General features: G+C 39.8%; 2 protein-coding genes across 3 annotated transcripts; one reads left to right on the plus strand and one right to left on the minus strand.

Moving 5' to 3' along the window:
- The first annotated feature begins 1,782 nt into the window (after positions 1-1,782).
- On the plus strand, positions 1,783-3,368 carry LOC132178562 (zinc-finger homeodomain protein 11-like). Its single transcript, XM_059591005.1, has one exon. The coding sequence runs from the start codon at positions 2,130-2,132 to the stop codon at positions 3,045-3,047; it is 918 nt and encodes a 305-aa protein (XP_059446988.1). The 5' UTR covers positions 1,783-2,129; the 3' UTR covers positions 3,048-3,368.
- A 2,053-nt stretch (positions 3,369-5,421) lies between these two features.
- On the minus strand, positions 5,422-9,948 carry LOC132179645 (TATA box-binding protein-associated factor RNA polymerase I subunit B). 2 transcript variants are annotated; one of them, XM_059592401.1, is made up of 5 exons: positions 9,748-9,948; positions 8,869-9,657; positions 7,730-8,557; positions 7,482-7,615; positions 5,422-6,074 (listed from the first exon to the last, which is right to left on the minus strand). In XM_059592401.1, the coding sequence occupies exons 2-5, from the start codon at positions 9,497-9,499 to the stop codon at positions 5,442-5,444; spliced, it is 2,226 nt and encodes a 741-aa protein (XP_059448384.1). In that variant the 5' UTR covers positions 9,500-9,657; positions 9,748-9,948; the 3' UTR covers positions 5,422-5,441. The 2 variants fall into 2 exon arrangements, with proteins under 2 accessions (XP_059448384.1, XP_059448383.1); XM_059592400.1 differs by having other exon boundaries at positions 8,869-9,948.
- Between the last annotated feature and the right edge of the window lie 7,915 nt (positions 9,949-17,863).

The raw sequence follows: 17,863 nt of genomic DNA on the forward strand, positions 1-17,863 counted from the left end.
ATTCCACATTTAAATGCACTGAAAATGATCTTAATTCAAGCTATCGAGAGTAGTCTAACCACTCGCAAGGACAATGAGAACAGCTTAGCCGCCCTTAGAGTTAAATCAGCTTTTAAGAGTGGTCGACTTCTATCAAAATGGGTCAAGAGGGTGGCCGACCATTCTCAAAGGCCTATGGAAGTGGTGGAATCACCTCCAAACCAATCTCTCTTTTGTATGGAGTGATAATTTTGTCATAGAGTCACACACCACAAGGATTTTTGTTTTATTTTGTACGGGAAGAACATTTTGTCTGTTCTCATTTGGCATAAAGGTAAAACTATTTTGAAATATTTTATGTTATAAATTGTTTGTTATATTTTTATTTTAAAAAACCAAAAAGGCCAAAAAAAAAAAAAAAAGAAAAAAAAAAAAGGAGAGAAATGATTCAAGAAAGAAAGCTATGATGCACATAGCATAAACTTGGTGGATGGCATGTAGTAGATCCATTGGCCGGGTTGATACAAATCTAGTGCCCCTACTACTGATCAGTCAGCTGTTTATCATTTTGGACGACGCGCGTGCTTCTTGATGATGACATATTTGTCAGAGCATTGTTTTAAGCCATTAACAACTTGTTTGACTCCTAAGCGCCACACCCCCTCCATTTTTCCTTAACATGTTGCCCATTTCCCATCATATTCCGTTTATAGCGCAGCAAAATTCACACATCTTCTTGGCTCAATTTTTCACTGCATAACTTCATACCCATCTGAATTATATTTGGAGAAGAATTTTTCTTGGATTCTAATAGACCATGATTGTGGATTAGGCTTTATTATAAAAACGACAAAAACATCACATCTGTCTTCCTCACCCCCCATCTATCAATATATCTCAACCCAATCCCTAATAAAAAAGTATGAAACTACAAAGATGGGAGTTTTCTTTTTTAATCAACTAGGTTTCGTGGCTACCCACCAAAATAAATAAAGTAATGGGTAGTTAAAAAAAATTTTAATGGAAGTTGAATAAAATTTTGGTAAATTTAAAGATACATAAACAGAATAAACAGACATGTCGTAATCTATAGATTTCTTTCAAACACGTGGAAGCGTGGCGAAACGATAATTATTTAATGGTGACCCCACATCAACGTACTTTATTATTAGAGTTATCTCCTAATCAACAATTTTCATTTCTGGTTTTCTTTCTATAATTAAGAACTGCTCTAATAGGCTCTTGCAAGTCCAGTTGCATATATATATCAGCATCTCATTAATTTACAATTTTTTTTGTTCCTAATTATTAATGTAATTTGGATAATAAACATGAAATAATTCTTATAAAGTTTGTCCATATATCATATTAAATTATGATTTATTCTAAAACTTTAAATTTGGAAATAAGTTAAAAGAGTTTTACGTGAAATTGGCTTGTTTTATTGTCAGAAATTAATCATGATTTGGTAGATCAAAGCACGAGATCCAAGTCATATATGACAATAACAAATGGGCCTCAAAATATTTGAAGATGTGGGTCGTACAAGAAAAAGGGCAGGCATGAGAGTGCACCGGAGACTGGAGGTGACTGGTGAGGATTTCAGCGATAGTAGACAAACCATGTAATATTTGCAGTGGGAAAATCAAATTGCAGGAGGCAGAGCATGATCACTGGGCCTCAAATGTACTTCGGTACTTAGCATCGATCCTGTGCATGAGCCACGTATCGGCTTAAGACCGAGTTAAACAAGACAAGCTTTCTCCCAAATTCAAATCGAAAGAATATATAATTCTTTCCTCTGCCAAAAACATATATTCAGACAAATTTATTGCCCACAGCTAACTCGTGAAATCACAGGAGTAAAACGGAACCCCGTTGTAAATTGTTTACTCTGATTACTCAAAACAAATCTGAAACCCCCGTTGTGGTCTCCGGAGCCGTATACCCCTATCCTTAAAAGATATTTGTCCCCATCTCCATCCTCAGCGCCATGATGTTCTGCCATTATCATTATCATCATCATCATCATCATATGTCTTAAGCCATCAACTTCTTAGCTTATTCCCCTTTCTTTCACATCCATTTTCCAAAGGACCCTCTCTCAGCTTAACAAAACCCTCCTGACCCCCAAAGTTCCAAACAGAGCCATGGAAATGAACCCCACCACCAAAACCACCCAAAACCCAGATACAGATACTGAAACCCCACCACAGGCCAAACCCCTCAAGTCCTTATCCTTCACCAACGGCTCACTAAAGCCCCACCAGCGCCACCCCGCTGACCCACCGCCGCAGCCACGGCAACCGCTCGCGGTGGTGTCCGTGTCCTACAAAGAATGCCTCAAGAACCACGCAGCGAGCATGGGTGGCCTTGCCCTCGACGGCTGCGGTGAGTTCCTGCCCTCCCCCACCGCAACCCACTCCGACCCTACCTCGCTGAAATGCGCCGCTTGTGGCTGCCATCGGAACTTCCACCGCCGCGACTCAGACGATCTCATTCCCAGAGCCCTCAACGTACAACACCTCTCCTCCACGAGCCAAAGCCCGAGCCCAGTGTGCTCACCGCCACCAGTCTCACACCTACCACCATCCCAGTACTACTTCTCATCGATCCCACAAACGCTGTTGTCTCTCAGCACCGCCTCTCCTCGGCAGTATGACGAGCACCACAAAAACTCCCATCCAACTCTGATGAGGACAGAGAGCGGCGAGAACCCACTTGGGAGAAAGAGATTCAGAACCAAATTTTCTCAGGAACAGAAGGAGAAGATGTTTCAGTTTTGTGAGAAACTGGGCTGGAAGATGCCGAAGAGCAATGAGATGTTGGTGGAGGAGTTCTGTAATGAGGTTGGGGTAGATAGAAGGGTCCTCAAGGTTTGGATGCACAACAACAAGAACCCTTTGAGGAAGAGAGAGATGGGTTTCGGTCAAAATGGTAATGGGAATGGCGATAGAGTCAGCTTTGAGACCAGTGATTATTGCAGCAAGAAAGAGAGCGAGTACATTAATGGAGTTGGCAGTGGTAATCTTCATGTTTCTGCTAATGGGTCTTCTTCTTCGTCTTGATCTGGGGATGGAAAAAGTACTGGAATAGAAAGAAAAAAAGTATGTTTTTTTTTTTTTTTGTTTTTTCGCCCCTTTTTAGCTTTGCTGATTAATGGTTACTGATAACTCAAATGTTGATGGTGGAGAGGAAGAGGAGAGATGTTGACGATCAAAGGGAAGTAATTTTTCTTAGTTGTACGTGAATCCGTCTGTTAATTGACGTTTAGTTTCTGCTAAGTGCTAGCCTGAATGTTGATTTCATTTTCTGACATGTTTCTTGCTCAGTTTCTTTCTCCTCCTGTTCAAGTTGATCATCATAATATATCTGATTACTGTTGTAGAGCTTGTTTGTGGAGCAATTAGTATTTGCTTAAATGTTATCCGTTTGATAAAGAAGAAGTGAGAGGCTCCCAACGGCTCCGGCCGATCCCATGCTTATTTGTCCAAAGCTTGGAGCTTATCAATTTTGGGATGCAATTTGTTATGATTTGTCATCTGCAATCCTGTCCTTATTCATTTATACAGCATTCCTACTTTTGCAGAAACGTGCACCCTTGTCCTGTTGAGGGATAATGGCACCGATGCAGTTTGGTGCACATTCACTGGGGCAAACCTCTCTTTGTCCGCATTCTTTTCTAATAATTTTAGTTTTTTTTTTTTTTTTTTTTCCTAATCTAATAATTTTAGTTGTTTGGTAAGTGTAATTGATATAGGCGCTCCTTATTTATTTATTTATTTATTTTTGGGGGGGCACTTGGCACCCTTCTATTCATTAGTCTGTTTAGTCTTGGTGGTATTCCAATTAACCAAAAAAAAAAAAGGTTCTGATATAAGTACTTTTGTATGTTATCTTGGTTTATCTGAGCTTTTAAGGCAAGAAAGAAGGCTTTGCTTAATCAATGAAAGATGCTGGAAACAGACAGGCAGTACTACTCTGAAGGCCTGCCACCTTTCCTTATTTGGTTTGTAGATCAAAGCGGCAAGTTTTGTTTCTCGTTTGCTGCTAATCATAACTTGATAAGATGAGAAAGCCGAAAGCCAATTGGTTTTGGTTAGAGTTATTCTTTATTAATTCATTAATTAATTAATTAATATCTGATCCACGTACTAATGCCTCATTGTCGGCTAAGATACATGTTCCAATCCAACAGGTTCGGTTCCATTTAGAACTGGGCCAAGCCGGACCCCTCATTGTCATGGCACGAGGTGCACTTTTTTTTTTAAAAAAAAATTTCCTACTCTCCTTTTTAATCTGTGGCAGCCTTTTGGAATGGAAGGTGGTGGACCAAACTAAACATCAATTCTTCATAGCTGGTGTTCTAGTCGTGGGACCTGTTGTTTGCATGGCCTCGGCCCAGTCCAGGCGAAAGTACATTCATTTTGGATGCGGATTGAGCTTTTAACATGGCGCGCAATTTTTACGATTTTTTTTTTTTTTTTGGGGGGTCAGTGTTGCTCTTTGTTCTCTTAAATTCAATTACTCTCGGAGGATATGTATGATCTCCATTTTTTTTTTTCTAGGGGTAGCCAGGAAGATAGGAGAAAAATAAAATGAGTGACTTTGGTAGTCATAATAGTAGCAGTTTGGGTAACTGAACCACCCACTTTAGCCGTTATGGTGATTCAATCATTCTTGATAGTTGGGTTGAGAGTGCCCAAACCGCATGAGGTAGTTTGACCACCCCCAGTGACCAGTTTAGAAGAAGCCCAACCACATTGATTATTTCGCTACCCCAAAGGTCAAATTAGAGTGGTTGAACCACTCATTTTGGCCACATGGATGGTTCAACTATCTTTAATTCGGCCATTGAAGGTGGACGGACCACTCTAATTGGCAAAGGAGACAATTCAACTAGCCCCTCTTTCTTTCTTCTATGTGTTGTGATATTCTGACTGTTTATTTAAAATAAATCATCTATATTAAGAGTATTGAACCCGGTGCAATACCTAAAAAAAAAAAAAGAGAATGAGTTTTGACACATAAATTCCTTCAGGTGGCGAACTGTTTGGAATGTTTTTGGGGCTAGTTTTATTAGGTTGGCAACGTAATGACAATAACAGGCGTATTGTCAATTTGAACTATTTCCCGTCCCTGAAGGCAGCTGGTCCAACGGTTGATATTCTCTATAATAGTCTCTTACAGGTCTATGGAAGGATATAAATGAAGCATCACGTGGTATTGCTTGTACTGTACTATTTCCTAGCAACTTTATCATGGTCATCATACTCTATTTAAAGTCCCACGTTTACGAATTAATTGTGGATGCAGAGACAAGCAGTGATAATTACGAAACTAGAAATGTAGAGGATCCTATTCCCTACTAATGATAAGGGGCCTGCAAACCATGCTTATTTACCTTAACACGAAAAAGTAAAATTAACGAAGAATGCGAGCACAGCCCAATGGTAGAAATCTTAAATATGCAAATTTGAAAATCCAATGGAATCATCAGCAGCATGTTCTGGTGCGACATCAGTACAAAACTCACAAGAAACAGTAGGTGGTGTCAAATGCAAGCAGTGGTCGGTTCGGGTTTCCAACCAAGCCAGTCTCCTCTCAAGACTCAAAACCCCAATGTGCATAATTCGAATGTCCACTTGTGCAACCCTAGCACAAGCACGAAGCAGTATGTAGTAATCTGCATGGGCAACATAAGTTAAGGCTCCATCCTTCTTCCTCACATAGAGGAGGTAATCAAAACTTTTGACATTGACCCTTGGTGGAATGTATAAGAACCTATTCTCTTCCATGTCTAATTCCATGCGTCTGATGGCTTCATTTTTAAGAGTTTCAACTGAAGCTTGGCCCTTGCTTTCTGAGTTTTGATCACCCTCTGAACTCTGAGAAGAAGGATCACCATCCCGGCCCCCCTGTGAGTCATCTGCATGGTAAGTTCCATTATCCGAGGATGGGCTGCTAATACACCCTTCATCTCTCATCTTCTTGTTATAATTAGACATATGACTACTCCATTCCTTATTCCTCGATCTCTTTTGGTTAAAAGCACTACTACGTCCCTCTTCAAGAGGTTCTGCTGGCTCATTATCCTGAAGTCAATGAAATATTTTACAAGTTAGAAATAATAACAATTTGAGTTATTTCCAAGCTCAAACTGTTCTGCACAAGCAGTAGTTATATGCACAATCCTATCCGCAACCCATAAAAACAACCTACAGAACAAACACAAAGTGAACCACTTAACTGGTAGCTCTCAATCAAAGTTAGGTGCTAACAAATATTGTCTTCTCAACCATTGAAGAGATGAGATGTCATACAAGCTTGAGATTAGATATCTATCTCCCATATGCAGGAACTATTTGAGTGAGGCAGACCTCGGCAGAGGAAGGGGGCCATGGCTGCCCCCATCCCCCCACAACAATAATAAAAATAAGAAAAGGCTCGTGGTCCACCTTCAAAATCTAAGAAACCTCATTAATCTCCCCAAATATCTGGGAAACCCCCCTTAACATCCTCCAAACTCTGAGAATTTTTTTTTTTTTTTTTTTTTTTCTCAGAAATCTAAGAGCTTTTCCTTTTTTAAAAAAAAAGTGGGGGGGGGGGGCCTTTTTCTATATCCCGAGAATTAACACCTAATCGCGCGACCTTTCTCCATACTCCTCCCAACTCCTCCCTCTCTCCCCTGCTTTCTTCCCCACAACTTCAAAGTCGCCTCCCAAATTTCCTCTCTCATCTGTCTCACAATGATATTTGGCACCTCCAACTCCAAGTAAAAATTCATGGGTTCTCCACTGGAGACAGACATCAACGGAGCTCTTAATATATCATCTCTAGACCTCATGAGAGGGTAACAATAAGGAACCAAGAGCGCAGGCACAACTATATGTGACATCTATCCCAAGTTCACTGAAACTTAAATATATACCTCAATTAGTATGCTTAACCCAGAGACAACCACAAAGAGTATGCACAAAATGACAGGAAGAAAGAAACTGCTTAGCAGATGGTCACTAATAAGACAGCAAACCTTTCCTAGCAACCTTCCAAGAGCAAAAGAAAGACAAAAGTACCCATTCAAACTGAAAAGAATACAGATAATGTGATTATCAGCATATCTCCTTGAGACCTTTCATGAGTAATTGGCCAAGAGTGCACAACAATATTATCTTTTTCAGCCAGGCCAGTAAGTATGGAAGACTCTCCATATGACAAAGAGCAGAGTTAAAGCAAGCCCTAGGTTTAGAATTAAATTTCGACCCTCAAGAGTAGAATGATGTTTCTTTTTTTTATGAAAAACAATGTCAATCTGTAAATCAGACATATCAAATAAAAAAATAATTTTTAAATATTAAGCTTGTTTTGTGTTCTTCTATGCTAAAAGAATTGGTGCAAATTGTTACTTAGCAAACTAGAAACCAAAAAGAAATTCAAAGATTTACGAATCACAGGCACACATTTGGAGAGAAAAAATCTTAACTATATTAAGCTGTAAATACCTTCTCTTTCTGATAAAAATCCCAGAATTCTTCTATTAACCTCTCTTCCTCGTGATTCTCAAATGACGGTTCTAATCCAGCAAAGGCCACATCCTTACAGTACTGGAGATATGTAGGTAAGTCCTTTGAATACTCTGTCAATAAAAGGTAAAAGGTTAATTACCGCATAGCTGATCATCTTAAAGATTCAAAAGGAAAAGCTTTTATAACATAGAACCTTTAAAATATTAGCAAACATTCATCCTTACCAAAGGAGTCAGCAATCTCATTATATCTAGCTTCAAGCTTGTGCAGAAGCTCTGCAGCATCCAACTCAGATTTCTGAACTTCTGATGAGTTTCTATTAGAATTTGTGCCCAAATCATCTAGATTGTGGTAAGGAGAACCAGATGCCCTACCCGAATCGGAATCACAAGTGAGGTCCAACTTTCCTAACCGGTCCAATGTGGGGGAGGAACCACAATGACTAGATAAACTATTTTCCCATTCTCCAAAACCATGTATATTATAAAGAATTCTTATTGCAACAATCAGTATTGACATCACACAAACACGCGAAGGAAGTCTCAACTCATTTGTTGATAGCCATAAATCTGGAGGCGTTGACCACTCATATATGTGGCAAGCATGATGGAGAATCTTTTCCGTGGGAAGACATAATTTTTGGAGATAGCGGCAAGCTATGGCATAGAAGTTGACTGGAGGCAAATCCAAGCCTATTGACTGAGCAACTGATGCTGCTAGCGATTCCAACTTCTGGAATGAAAGAGCCTGAGAAGGTTTAAACATAACATTTGAACTTATAGGGCAGGCACTTGATGGCCGTCCAATGCGTTTCTCGATTTCAACAAACGCAGCAAAATATGGAAGCTTCCCTTCGAGGGACCATTTCACTATGTCTGTTGGCAAGATTGCTTCCCTCGCAATATGACAAGCAAGAAATGAAACAGCCAAAGAACAATATAATGGGATCCTCTTCCTTAAGGATCTACACCAAATCATCACTGCTCGCTTACCATACATATTATGAGGTTCTGCTCTGAATTTAGAGCGCTGGTTGTGATCTTCCGGCTCTTCTGAAATCAAGGAAGAAATGCATTCCCTTATCAAGAAAATAGCCATAGCAAAACAAACAGACACCCCGTTACCAATTATATGAAAGTAATCAACACAATAAGGTTACATGTTTTTTTTTTTTTTTTTTTCACGAATAATAAAGTTCCATGTTATATGCATTGCATGGAGACAATGTTGATTAAATTAACGAGCCTAACATAAATGTATATCAAGGCACATATGAAGAGTCGATTCGCTCTGAATATGCACATAATGTCCCATCGAAATTCAACATGGCAAGTTGTATTTAACTACAACGATGTTGCTGTACCTTGTGTCTGACATTCGGAGTCCTGAATGGTTTGGTCAGCCCAGTCGTCGTCAAAGACGCCAGTGCCAGCCACGAACCTCATCCAAAGCGTCCCAGCAAGTCCACAAATCAATGGGCTCGCCTTGAACTCCCTCACCAAAGCCTCGCACTGAAACTGAACCATCATCTGCACACCCATCACATACCTTATCCTTATCTCGTTGTAATAATCCTCGAAGCCCGGACCCACACCCTTCACCGAAGAACCACCGAAATCCTCAGGACCCGAGGGCCCCGCCCCATCGTCGAAGTACTCCTCTGTCTTGATCGGACGCTGAGGTTTAGGCGTGGCTTCGGCGTCGAGGGTAAGGGTGTTCCAGAAGAAGCCGAGGTTGGGGGAGTCATAGAGGGGCTGTGAGAGCGGCTCGGCCTTGATGGTGGAGGCGTTGCGGCGGCGGCTGTGGCTGTGTATGTACATGGTGCCGCCGCCGGTGTCGAAGCCCTTGTCAATGAAGTCCTCCTCTGCCACGCCCGTCTCGATGAAGTCATCGGCCCGCGCGCCGCAGCGCACGCAGTAGCAGAAGCCGTCGTTGCCGTCCTCTAGGCCCACGTTGCCGCAGGTGTTGCAGGTCCACTTCTTTGGGTCCGACATTTCGATTGCCGTGGGGCGGGTCTCAAAGCCCGATTATGTGTTTGCGGGGGGGAAGAGATTGAAGCGGTTACTTTTTGGCGGCGAGGTCTGTTCGGTTCGGCTGCTTGGAATAGCGGCATACGGTCGTAGCTAACAACAAACGCTGTCGTTTTGGAAGGCTTACGTTGGGTGAAGCAGACGTTTGGTTAGGCTTAATATTTCGTAGTATGGTCTAAAACAAAATCAAATAGAAAATTTTGGTTTTTCACCTTTCAACCTCCGCGTACGGGTTTTGCATCTTGGCGCGATCGAGCTTGCTGACGATGAGGTCGTTAAGAGTTTGAATTAGGGAATTAGGGTTTTGAAAGAGTTGGGAGTGTGAGGGTTGGGCCGTTTTGAGTCGGAGGAAGGAAGGATGAGAGCCCAAGGGAGTGATTTCGTTTCTTTGGGCTTTGTGTTTAAAGCAGGTTTTACTTTTATTCCATTATTACGTATTATTTATTTGCACTAACTTTCCGTTGCAGAATGAAAGGAAAATAAAAAGGTACAATTAGTGTAGAGTTCAACCCGACCATGTGAAGAGGTCCTCTTATCCTCAACATCGACCTCAGCCCCCTCCCCGGAAAAGTCTCTGGGGTATGTAGATGATCCACCATCTGTGGACACACCAGCTAGCTAGATTCCAACCGACCTTCCACGTACCCACATAGATCTACACATTTTTATCTTCTACTTTTGCTTTCTAGTAATGTCTTTTTAATAAAAAAAATATTAGGTGAAAGCAAGAAACTTTATTAGGAAAGAAAAAGAAATCAAGTATGATAATTGGGTGCCCCTAATTGAGTTTATAAATATAACATAATGAAATAAATCAAACCTAGCCTCTCAACATACATATGCTACTGCTAATAGCCTAATAGCAAACATCTTATCTATTGCTGTTGTTGAAACTTTTCTCCCTCTAATCATCGAACTTGACCTCGACGGGATACATAGAATCAGACTGGCACCATTGGGGGAATCCAGTGAGTTTGGCCGTCCTAAAAATTCTTGTCTTGGTATTATAATAGAAAAGGCATTGTTTCTTACCCAAAAATTTTGATGTTAGTCGCATCTCACCGGTGTTATATTGTCGAACGCCAGAACTTCCCTATTCTTTCTCCGGTCAAGAGGAAAATGAATGGTTTCCTTAATCCACTTGCCATTGTCCTCCAATATCCAACACGGAAACTTATCGTTCTCCCCCGATCTCTCCCGCAATTCCTCTTCGAATCCTTCGTACGCTTCCTTCAAAGCCAAACGGCCACCAAATGTAGTTAGCTTTCCACTAAAGGAATCATCCGGAAGAGGGATCTCTCTAAATTTCTCCTCCACTATATCAAAAGCCAATATAGATTGTCTGGGGTACGAATAATCTTCTTTTTCTTCATAAATCAGTGAATTGTGCCAATAGCAAAAACAGCAGAACGAAATCTATCAAAAAAAAGGTGGAGAAGGATGTATCCGATTCCATGATCCGCTGCCTCGAGTGAAAATCCAGAAACGTTCTTTGGTGGGACTGCCCTGGGCTGGTACCCTTTGAAAAAGGAGGACCTTAGGCTCGTTGGACAAAGGATCTAACCCAAAGTAGTGTAACCAAAGGATCACAGGGAAATTTGGGAGTAGGAACCTCGGGGAGAGTGGAGAACTCTCCGGTGTCGGCACTAAAGATGTAAAATTGAGAGTCCTCGCGATGGCAGAGAAAGCCGTTGCGGGCTTGGGAAAGGTCCATATTGGTCAACCTTTTTAAAGGGATTGGGGGGAGCTTGATGGCAGGACCTAATAAGGTGTCGGTGTCACCCTTTTGGATTTTCGCCGAGTAAAAGTGGTGCTCCTTCAATACACCATTCTCCCTTCTCCTGGCAAAAAACAGGACTCGGCCGGTGCAAGATTCGGTGGTGAGGTGACGATGACGTTTCAGAGAGTTGAAGGATTGGGAAAGGGAAACCCTTCTCACACAAAATAAGAGAGACATCCCTTTGCCTGCGAACTTCAAGTCTGCTCATTAGGCCGCGAGGAATGAATGAGCATGAACCAGTGAAAAGTGGGTTTCTCACGAAGCAAACGCAGCCCAGATAGGCCGTCATTTAGTTTGGGTATTAGTTGTATTTGGACTTGTGCTTCAACGCTCATTAACCTTGTTAAGAGCATTTCACTCACCAAATTTTACTCGCCAAAATAACCATAATTATATTTTTCACCATTTTAACTACTTACTTATTAGACTCTTTTTGGGCTGCATTTAAGGAGCATAAGAGTCTGTTTAAGATTGTGTTTGAAAAATAAAGCTTTTAAGTTAAAAGGAGCTTTTGAGCAAAAACTTCATTTTTAAGTTTTTGCCAAAAAATATTTTTTGACCATTTTTAAGCTTTTTAGACCCTTAAAAGCCCTTCTAATTTTGTTACCAAACGAATACTTTTTTTTTCAAAAAGACTTTTTAAATGTTAAAAGCATTTTTAAACCCCTCAAACGCAAATCCCAAACAAGCTTTAAAAGTGCGTTTAACACTCAAAAATTTCATTTGAAGAAAAAAGTACTTATTTGGTAAAAAAATTAAAAGCGTTTTTAAGGGTCCAAAAAACATAAAAATTGTCAAAATGCACTTTTGATAAAAGCTTAAAAACGAAGCTTTTGCTAAAAAGCGTTTTTTGACTTAAAAGCTCTATTTTTTAAACACAATCCCCAACACACTCGCAACCTCATTATTTTAACTATCAACTTTCACTACATTTAAGTATTCTTTTTAAATATTCTTTTTCTTTTTAAATACTTCTTTATATATATATATATATATTAACTTTTTCAAAGAATATGAAATGCAAAGAATATGGAATGAGAGATAAAATTTATATTATTTCTTATTTATTTATTGAGTACTATTCATTCACCATTTTATTTGCTTAAAATGGTGAATATGAAAAGTAGAGATTTTAACCAAAAATAATAATTTTGGTGAAGCCGCAAGGAGTGCTCTTGCATAGCCGCGTTTTGAATTGTCCATTTAAATTGACAACTCACAATGCTATACGTCATTGATCTGCGTCGAAAGATCCAAACCATCAAAGTGATCCTTGTGCATAGTGCTGTAATCAAATCGAGCTGAGTCAATCTTTAAAATTTAAAGACTAACTCGTTTACGAATATACTTATTCAAACCGAACTATAAAATGTGTATTCAAGCTCGAGTTTGTTAAGAATGTTATTTGACAAATAGCCGAGCCGGACACAACTCGAGCTCAAACTAAACTATTAAATTATTTAATATATGATTCGAGCAGAGTTCTAGCCCAATTTTTGAAACAACCTCTAGACATTTATCTATAGTATAAATATAAATAGGGGGTACATTTTTCCCCCATCAACTATAACACATTATCACTTTATTCTCATGAACTGACAACCCTATTGCCCGACCCCATCAAACTACTATTTTGTGCCCAAAACTCTCATTCTGCCAGTCAAAGGAGTTAACTCAGACAGTCAACTCGTCACTTTGCCCCCATAAACTACAACGCATTGTTACTTTGATCATTTGAGTTAACACCTTTGACTGACGAAATTAAGTTTTTGACACAAAATGGTAATTTGATGGAGTTGGGCAATAGAGTTGTCAATTCATGAGGGCAAAGTGACAATGCATTGTAGTTGATAGGGAAAAAGGTAATTATCCCATATAAATACTAAGTGATTTATATTACATATACTACTTAATTACTAACATACATTCTTAAATTTATATAATTAATTTTAGTAATACGTATATATGAATGAGCTAACGAGTCGGGTAAACGAATAGGTTGAGCTTTAAACGAGTAAGTCGAATATGTATCATTTACTAATCATCAAGCTCGAGTTCGAATTAAACTGAGCATCTATTGCAAATAAAAAATAAAAAAATAAAAAAAACCGCATCTATTGCAAATAAAATCAAACATGAAAACTATTTCAATCATATTTTGGTTGCCTACGCTTATCCTAATGCAAAATGGGCTACTAGTCTACGCTCAATGCCAAATATTTCAAAATTATATAATCTTTGATCAAAGATTAAGATATCCTTAATTGTTCTCAACCCCTATAATAATAAAGCTCTAATTTGAACCCCATGCATATTTGAATCATTTATGTTTGCAGATCTTGTTGGAACGGTTTCGGCCCCTCCTATTTTGCAAGTTGAGAGTGGTTTCGGTCACCTTCGTTGACACAAAGGGGTGGTTCGAACCCCCGAAATCCTGAGGACCCGATGGCCACCTCTCATCGTCGAAGTACTCCTTTGCCTTGATCGGGCGCTGAGGTTTAGGCGTGGCTTCGGCGTCGAGGGTAAGGGTGTTCCTGAAGAAGCCGGGGTTGGGGGAGTCATAGAGGGGCTGAGAGAGCCGCTCGGCCTTGATGGTGGAGGCGTTGCGGCGGCGGCGGCGGCGGCGGCGGCGAGGGGCTAAGTAGAGGGAGCCGCCGCCGATTAAGTTCTCCTTTGCCACGCCCATCTCGATGAAGTCATCGGCCCGCGCGCCGCAGCGCATGCAGTAGCGGAAGCCGTCGTTGCCGTCCTCTAGGCCCACGTTGCCGCAGGTGTTGCAGGTCCAGTTCTTTGGGTCGTCCGACATTTCGATTGCCGTGGGGCGGGTCTCAAGCCCGATGATGCGTTTGCAGGGAGGAAGAGGTTGAAGCGGTTACTTTTTGGCGGCGAGGTCTGTTCGGTTCGGCTGCTTGGACTAGCGGCATATATATACGGTCGTAGCGAACAACATCATTCTCACTAGCTGCTCTTTTTAAACCAAACGCTGTCGTTAGGGTTTGAATTAGGGTTTTGAAAGAGTTGGAGTGCGAGGGTTGGGCCCTTTTGAGGCGGAGGAAGGAATGATGAGAGCCCAACTGCCCAAGGGAAAGATTTCGTTTCTTTGGGCTTTGTGTTTAAAGCAGGTTTTACTTTTATTCCATTATTACGTATTATTTATTTGCACTAACTTTCCGTTGCAGAATGAAAGGAAAATAAAAAGGTACAATTAGTGTAGAGTTCAACCCGACCATGTGAAGAGGTCCTCTTATCCTCAACATCGACCTCAGCCCCCTCCCCGGAAAAGTCTCTGGTGTATGTAGATGATCCACCATCTGTGGACACACCAGCTAGCTAGATTCCAACCGACCTTCCACGTACCCACATAGATCTACACATTTTTATCTTCTACTTTTGCTTTCTAATAATGTCTTTTTAATAAAAAAAATATTGGGACACTTGAATCGATCCTAACTATCACATCATCACAAGTTACATTATCCATTCCGTTAGCATATAACATTAAAATATATGAAAAAATTGTCATAAGCTACACGCGTCTTTTATTTAGAGTCATATTCAACTTATCCATAAAAGTTATTAAAAAAAAATTGATAAACTTCACAAATAATCTTCGAATTACTACAAGATTTAAAAAGACCCCTTAAATTTTAAAACTTTTCAATTTCACCTTCCGAACTTTTAATTTGATGCAATCTACACTCCCTCCATCAATTTTTGGACGTTAAAAATGATGAAATGACCATTATAACCCTAAAACATTTTTAAAAATTTCAAATTTACCCTTATTTTCAAATTGAAAATTAAAAAAAAAAAATTCAAAAATTGAAGGATAATTTGATCTTTGTAGTGGTTTCCTTTAGAGTTTAATGGGAAAAAAATTGACGAAGGGTCAATTGTATCAAATTCGAAAATTCAATAAGTGAAATTGAAAGTTTTTAAATTTGTGCGATAGTTCGTTTAAGGATTCTAAATGAAGTTATCCAAAAAAATAATAATAATAAATAAAAATGAAAGGTGACCAAATCTTCCCTTAATCTTGGGGGATGGTTCATCCAAATTTTGTATCAGGACCGTTGGATGTTGATCAAACGACCCAGAACAATCCACTAAAAAAATAATAATAAATTATTACTTTTTATTTATAAAAAAAAAAAAATCAAAATAAAATTAATAAAAACTTAAAAAAATTTATATGTTTTTTTTTTTTGTGGTGGCTGGGGGGGTGGGCTTCTTGTCCCTTGGGGGTGACCGAGCCACTCCCAAGGGCTTAAAACAAAAAATTAGGTGGTCCTTGGCCCTTGAGGGTGGCCAAACCACCCCCAAGGGGCGGTTGGGGTTGGCTCAAAGGTCAGTTGGGGGTGGCCGAAGCCAACCCCATGACCCTTGGGGGTGGCCAAAGCCACCTCAATCACCCCTTGGGGTGGTTCGGCCAACCACAAGGGCCAACTAGATTTTTTTTTTTTAAAAAAAAAAAAAATTTAGCCCTTGGGAGATGGCCGAACCACCCCCAAGGGACAAGGGCTGGCCAAAGCGGTCTGGGGTGGCTTCGAGTTTAAACAGTGGTAGCCGGCCACCACCTGAGGTGGCTAACCACCACAGAAAAATTTACAAATTTTTTTTAGTTTTTTACTAATTTTATTTTATTAATTTTATTATTATTTTATTAGTGGATTGTTCTAGACCGTTGGATCAACGATCCAAATGCTTAATTTGAGCCCCTCAAATTCCCAATCCTGATCCAGTTAAGAGATATCCAACTTACACCCTAAGCTTATTACGTCTGTAAATATGGTTTGACCACTCTTAAAAATAGTCAAAGGACTCTTCAAATATCCCGAAATGTTCTATCACTTCAGGAAAAATTTCAAAACCCCATCGAGTTGCCTTCAAAATATTTTCAAAAGTGCCGAACCACCCACCTCAAAGTCATTTGGTGGTTAAACCACTTACACAACCATCAAAGAGTGTGGAGTGATTCGTTGCCAGTTGCCACCCAACTGGTTAAGAGCATGAGAGGTGTTTTGCCATTCCCTCAACTGGTCAATTGGTCAACAAGCATGGCACGGAAGAAGTCGCTTCTCACGTTGACTCCGTCGTCGTAGGGATCGCAGGTCTTCAGACGTCGTTCACAAGGCGAAGGGAAGGTTACTAGTGAGGTGGCCAATAATTCGCGTCAACGAGAGCTTTATGTAAAATGAGACTACATTGGCAAACCGTATTTCACGGGAATGGAAATGACACTTGACCCATTGGGACGTTGTGTGTCTGTGCTTTGTTACTATACACTTGGGGTGAAAAAGAGAGAGGTTAAAATAGACAAATCTCCTTCATTAAGCATATAATTGCGGTTGATTATCTTTCATCTCATTATTTCTCCACACACAAGCGTGCCGTAATGGGTAATTTATATTTTCTTAATTATTATGATTATTGTATTGGGCTATATTGATCATGATATGATCACCTGAAAATGACCTCCCCTCCCTTCTTCCATGTATGGCTAAGAAAGAAAAAAGACACCTGAAAATGACATGAACTGCCGGCCAAGATGATTGATTTTTACATAAAGCAAACCGGGCCCGGCATACAAACATGAATCATGTGATCATTGAAAGGAAAGCCACATTAAGAATAGACCTAGTCTCTAATATAATCATATTATATGGAAATATTAAAAGGAACACCCCAAGTTTAACATGTTTACGTGCATACATAACAAGGTATAATAATTTGTTTTAATTTAGTTTGCTAATTTAAAGTATGTATTTGTTATATGTATAACGATTTTGTATAATGTGCTTTAAGAACACATTACTTTAATATATTTGTGACACATAATATTGATATGTGTCTAATCCAAACACTACCGAGTATCGACCAAGTCATACGAAAAAAAAAAAAATGAAAAATTACACTTTATCTCATAAAATTCCAGGCAATTTTCAATTTAACTTTTAATATTTCAAAAATTGTAATGTACTCTATCAAAGTTTCAAAAATTTTTAATGTGGCCAATCCGTTAACCATTTATGTCAAATTTGTCTGAAAATTGGTCACGTATATATTTTTTGTTTTAAATTTTCAAAATTGTCCCCATATATTTTAACAAATTCTAAAAATGCTTCCAAGTCAAACTAAAATCAGAAATAAATAAAAATTTGGGGGTGGCCATAGCCTCCCCCATTGGCCAAATGGGGGTGGCTGGCCAACCCCTTTGGGCACAAGCCACCCTCAATCCGGCCTTTTGGGGTGGTTGTAGCCACCCCCTTTGGCCATTTGGGGGGTGGTTTCGACCACCCACTACCCACTTTGGCCATTTGGGGGTGGTTTTGGCCACCCCCATTTGGCCCCTTGGTATGGTTGGCAATCCTGATGGGCCAATCTGATTGTTTGAGGGTGGTCGAAACCACCCCCATTTGGCCACTTGGGGGTGGTGAGATGAGCCAATCGCCATGGCTACTCCCAAATTTATTATTATTATTTTTTTAAATAAAAAATAAAATTGTATGAGCAATTTAGTATTTTTCATTATTTTATTAGATAAAACA

This window comes from Corylus avellana, chromosome ca4, assembly GCF_901000735.1.
Source record: "Corylus avellana chromosome ca4, CavTom2PMs-1.0".
In the NCBI taxonomy this organism is placed as follows: Eukaryota; Viridiplantae; Streptophyta; class Magnoliopsida; order Fagales; family Betulaceae; genus Corylus; species Corylus avellana.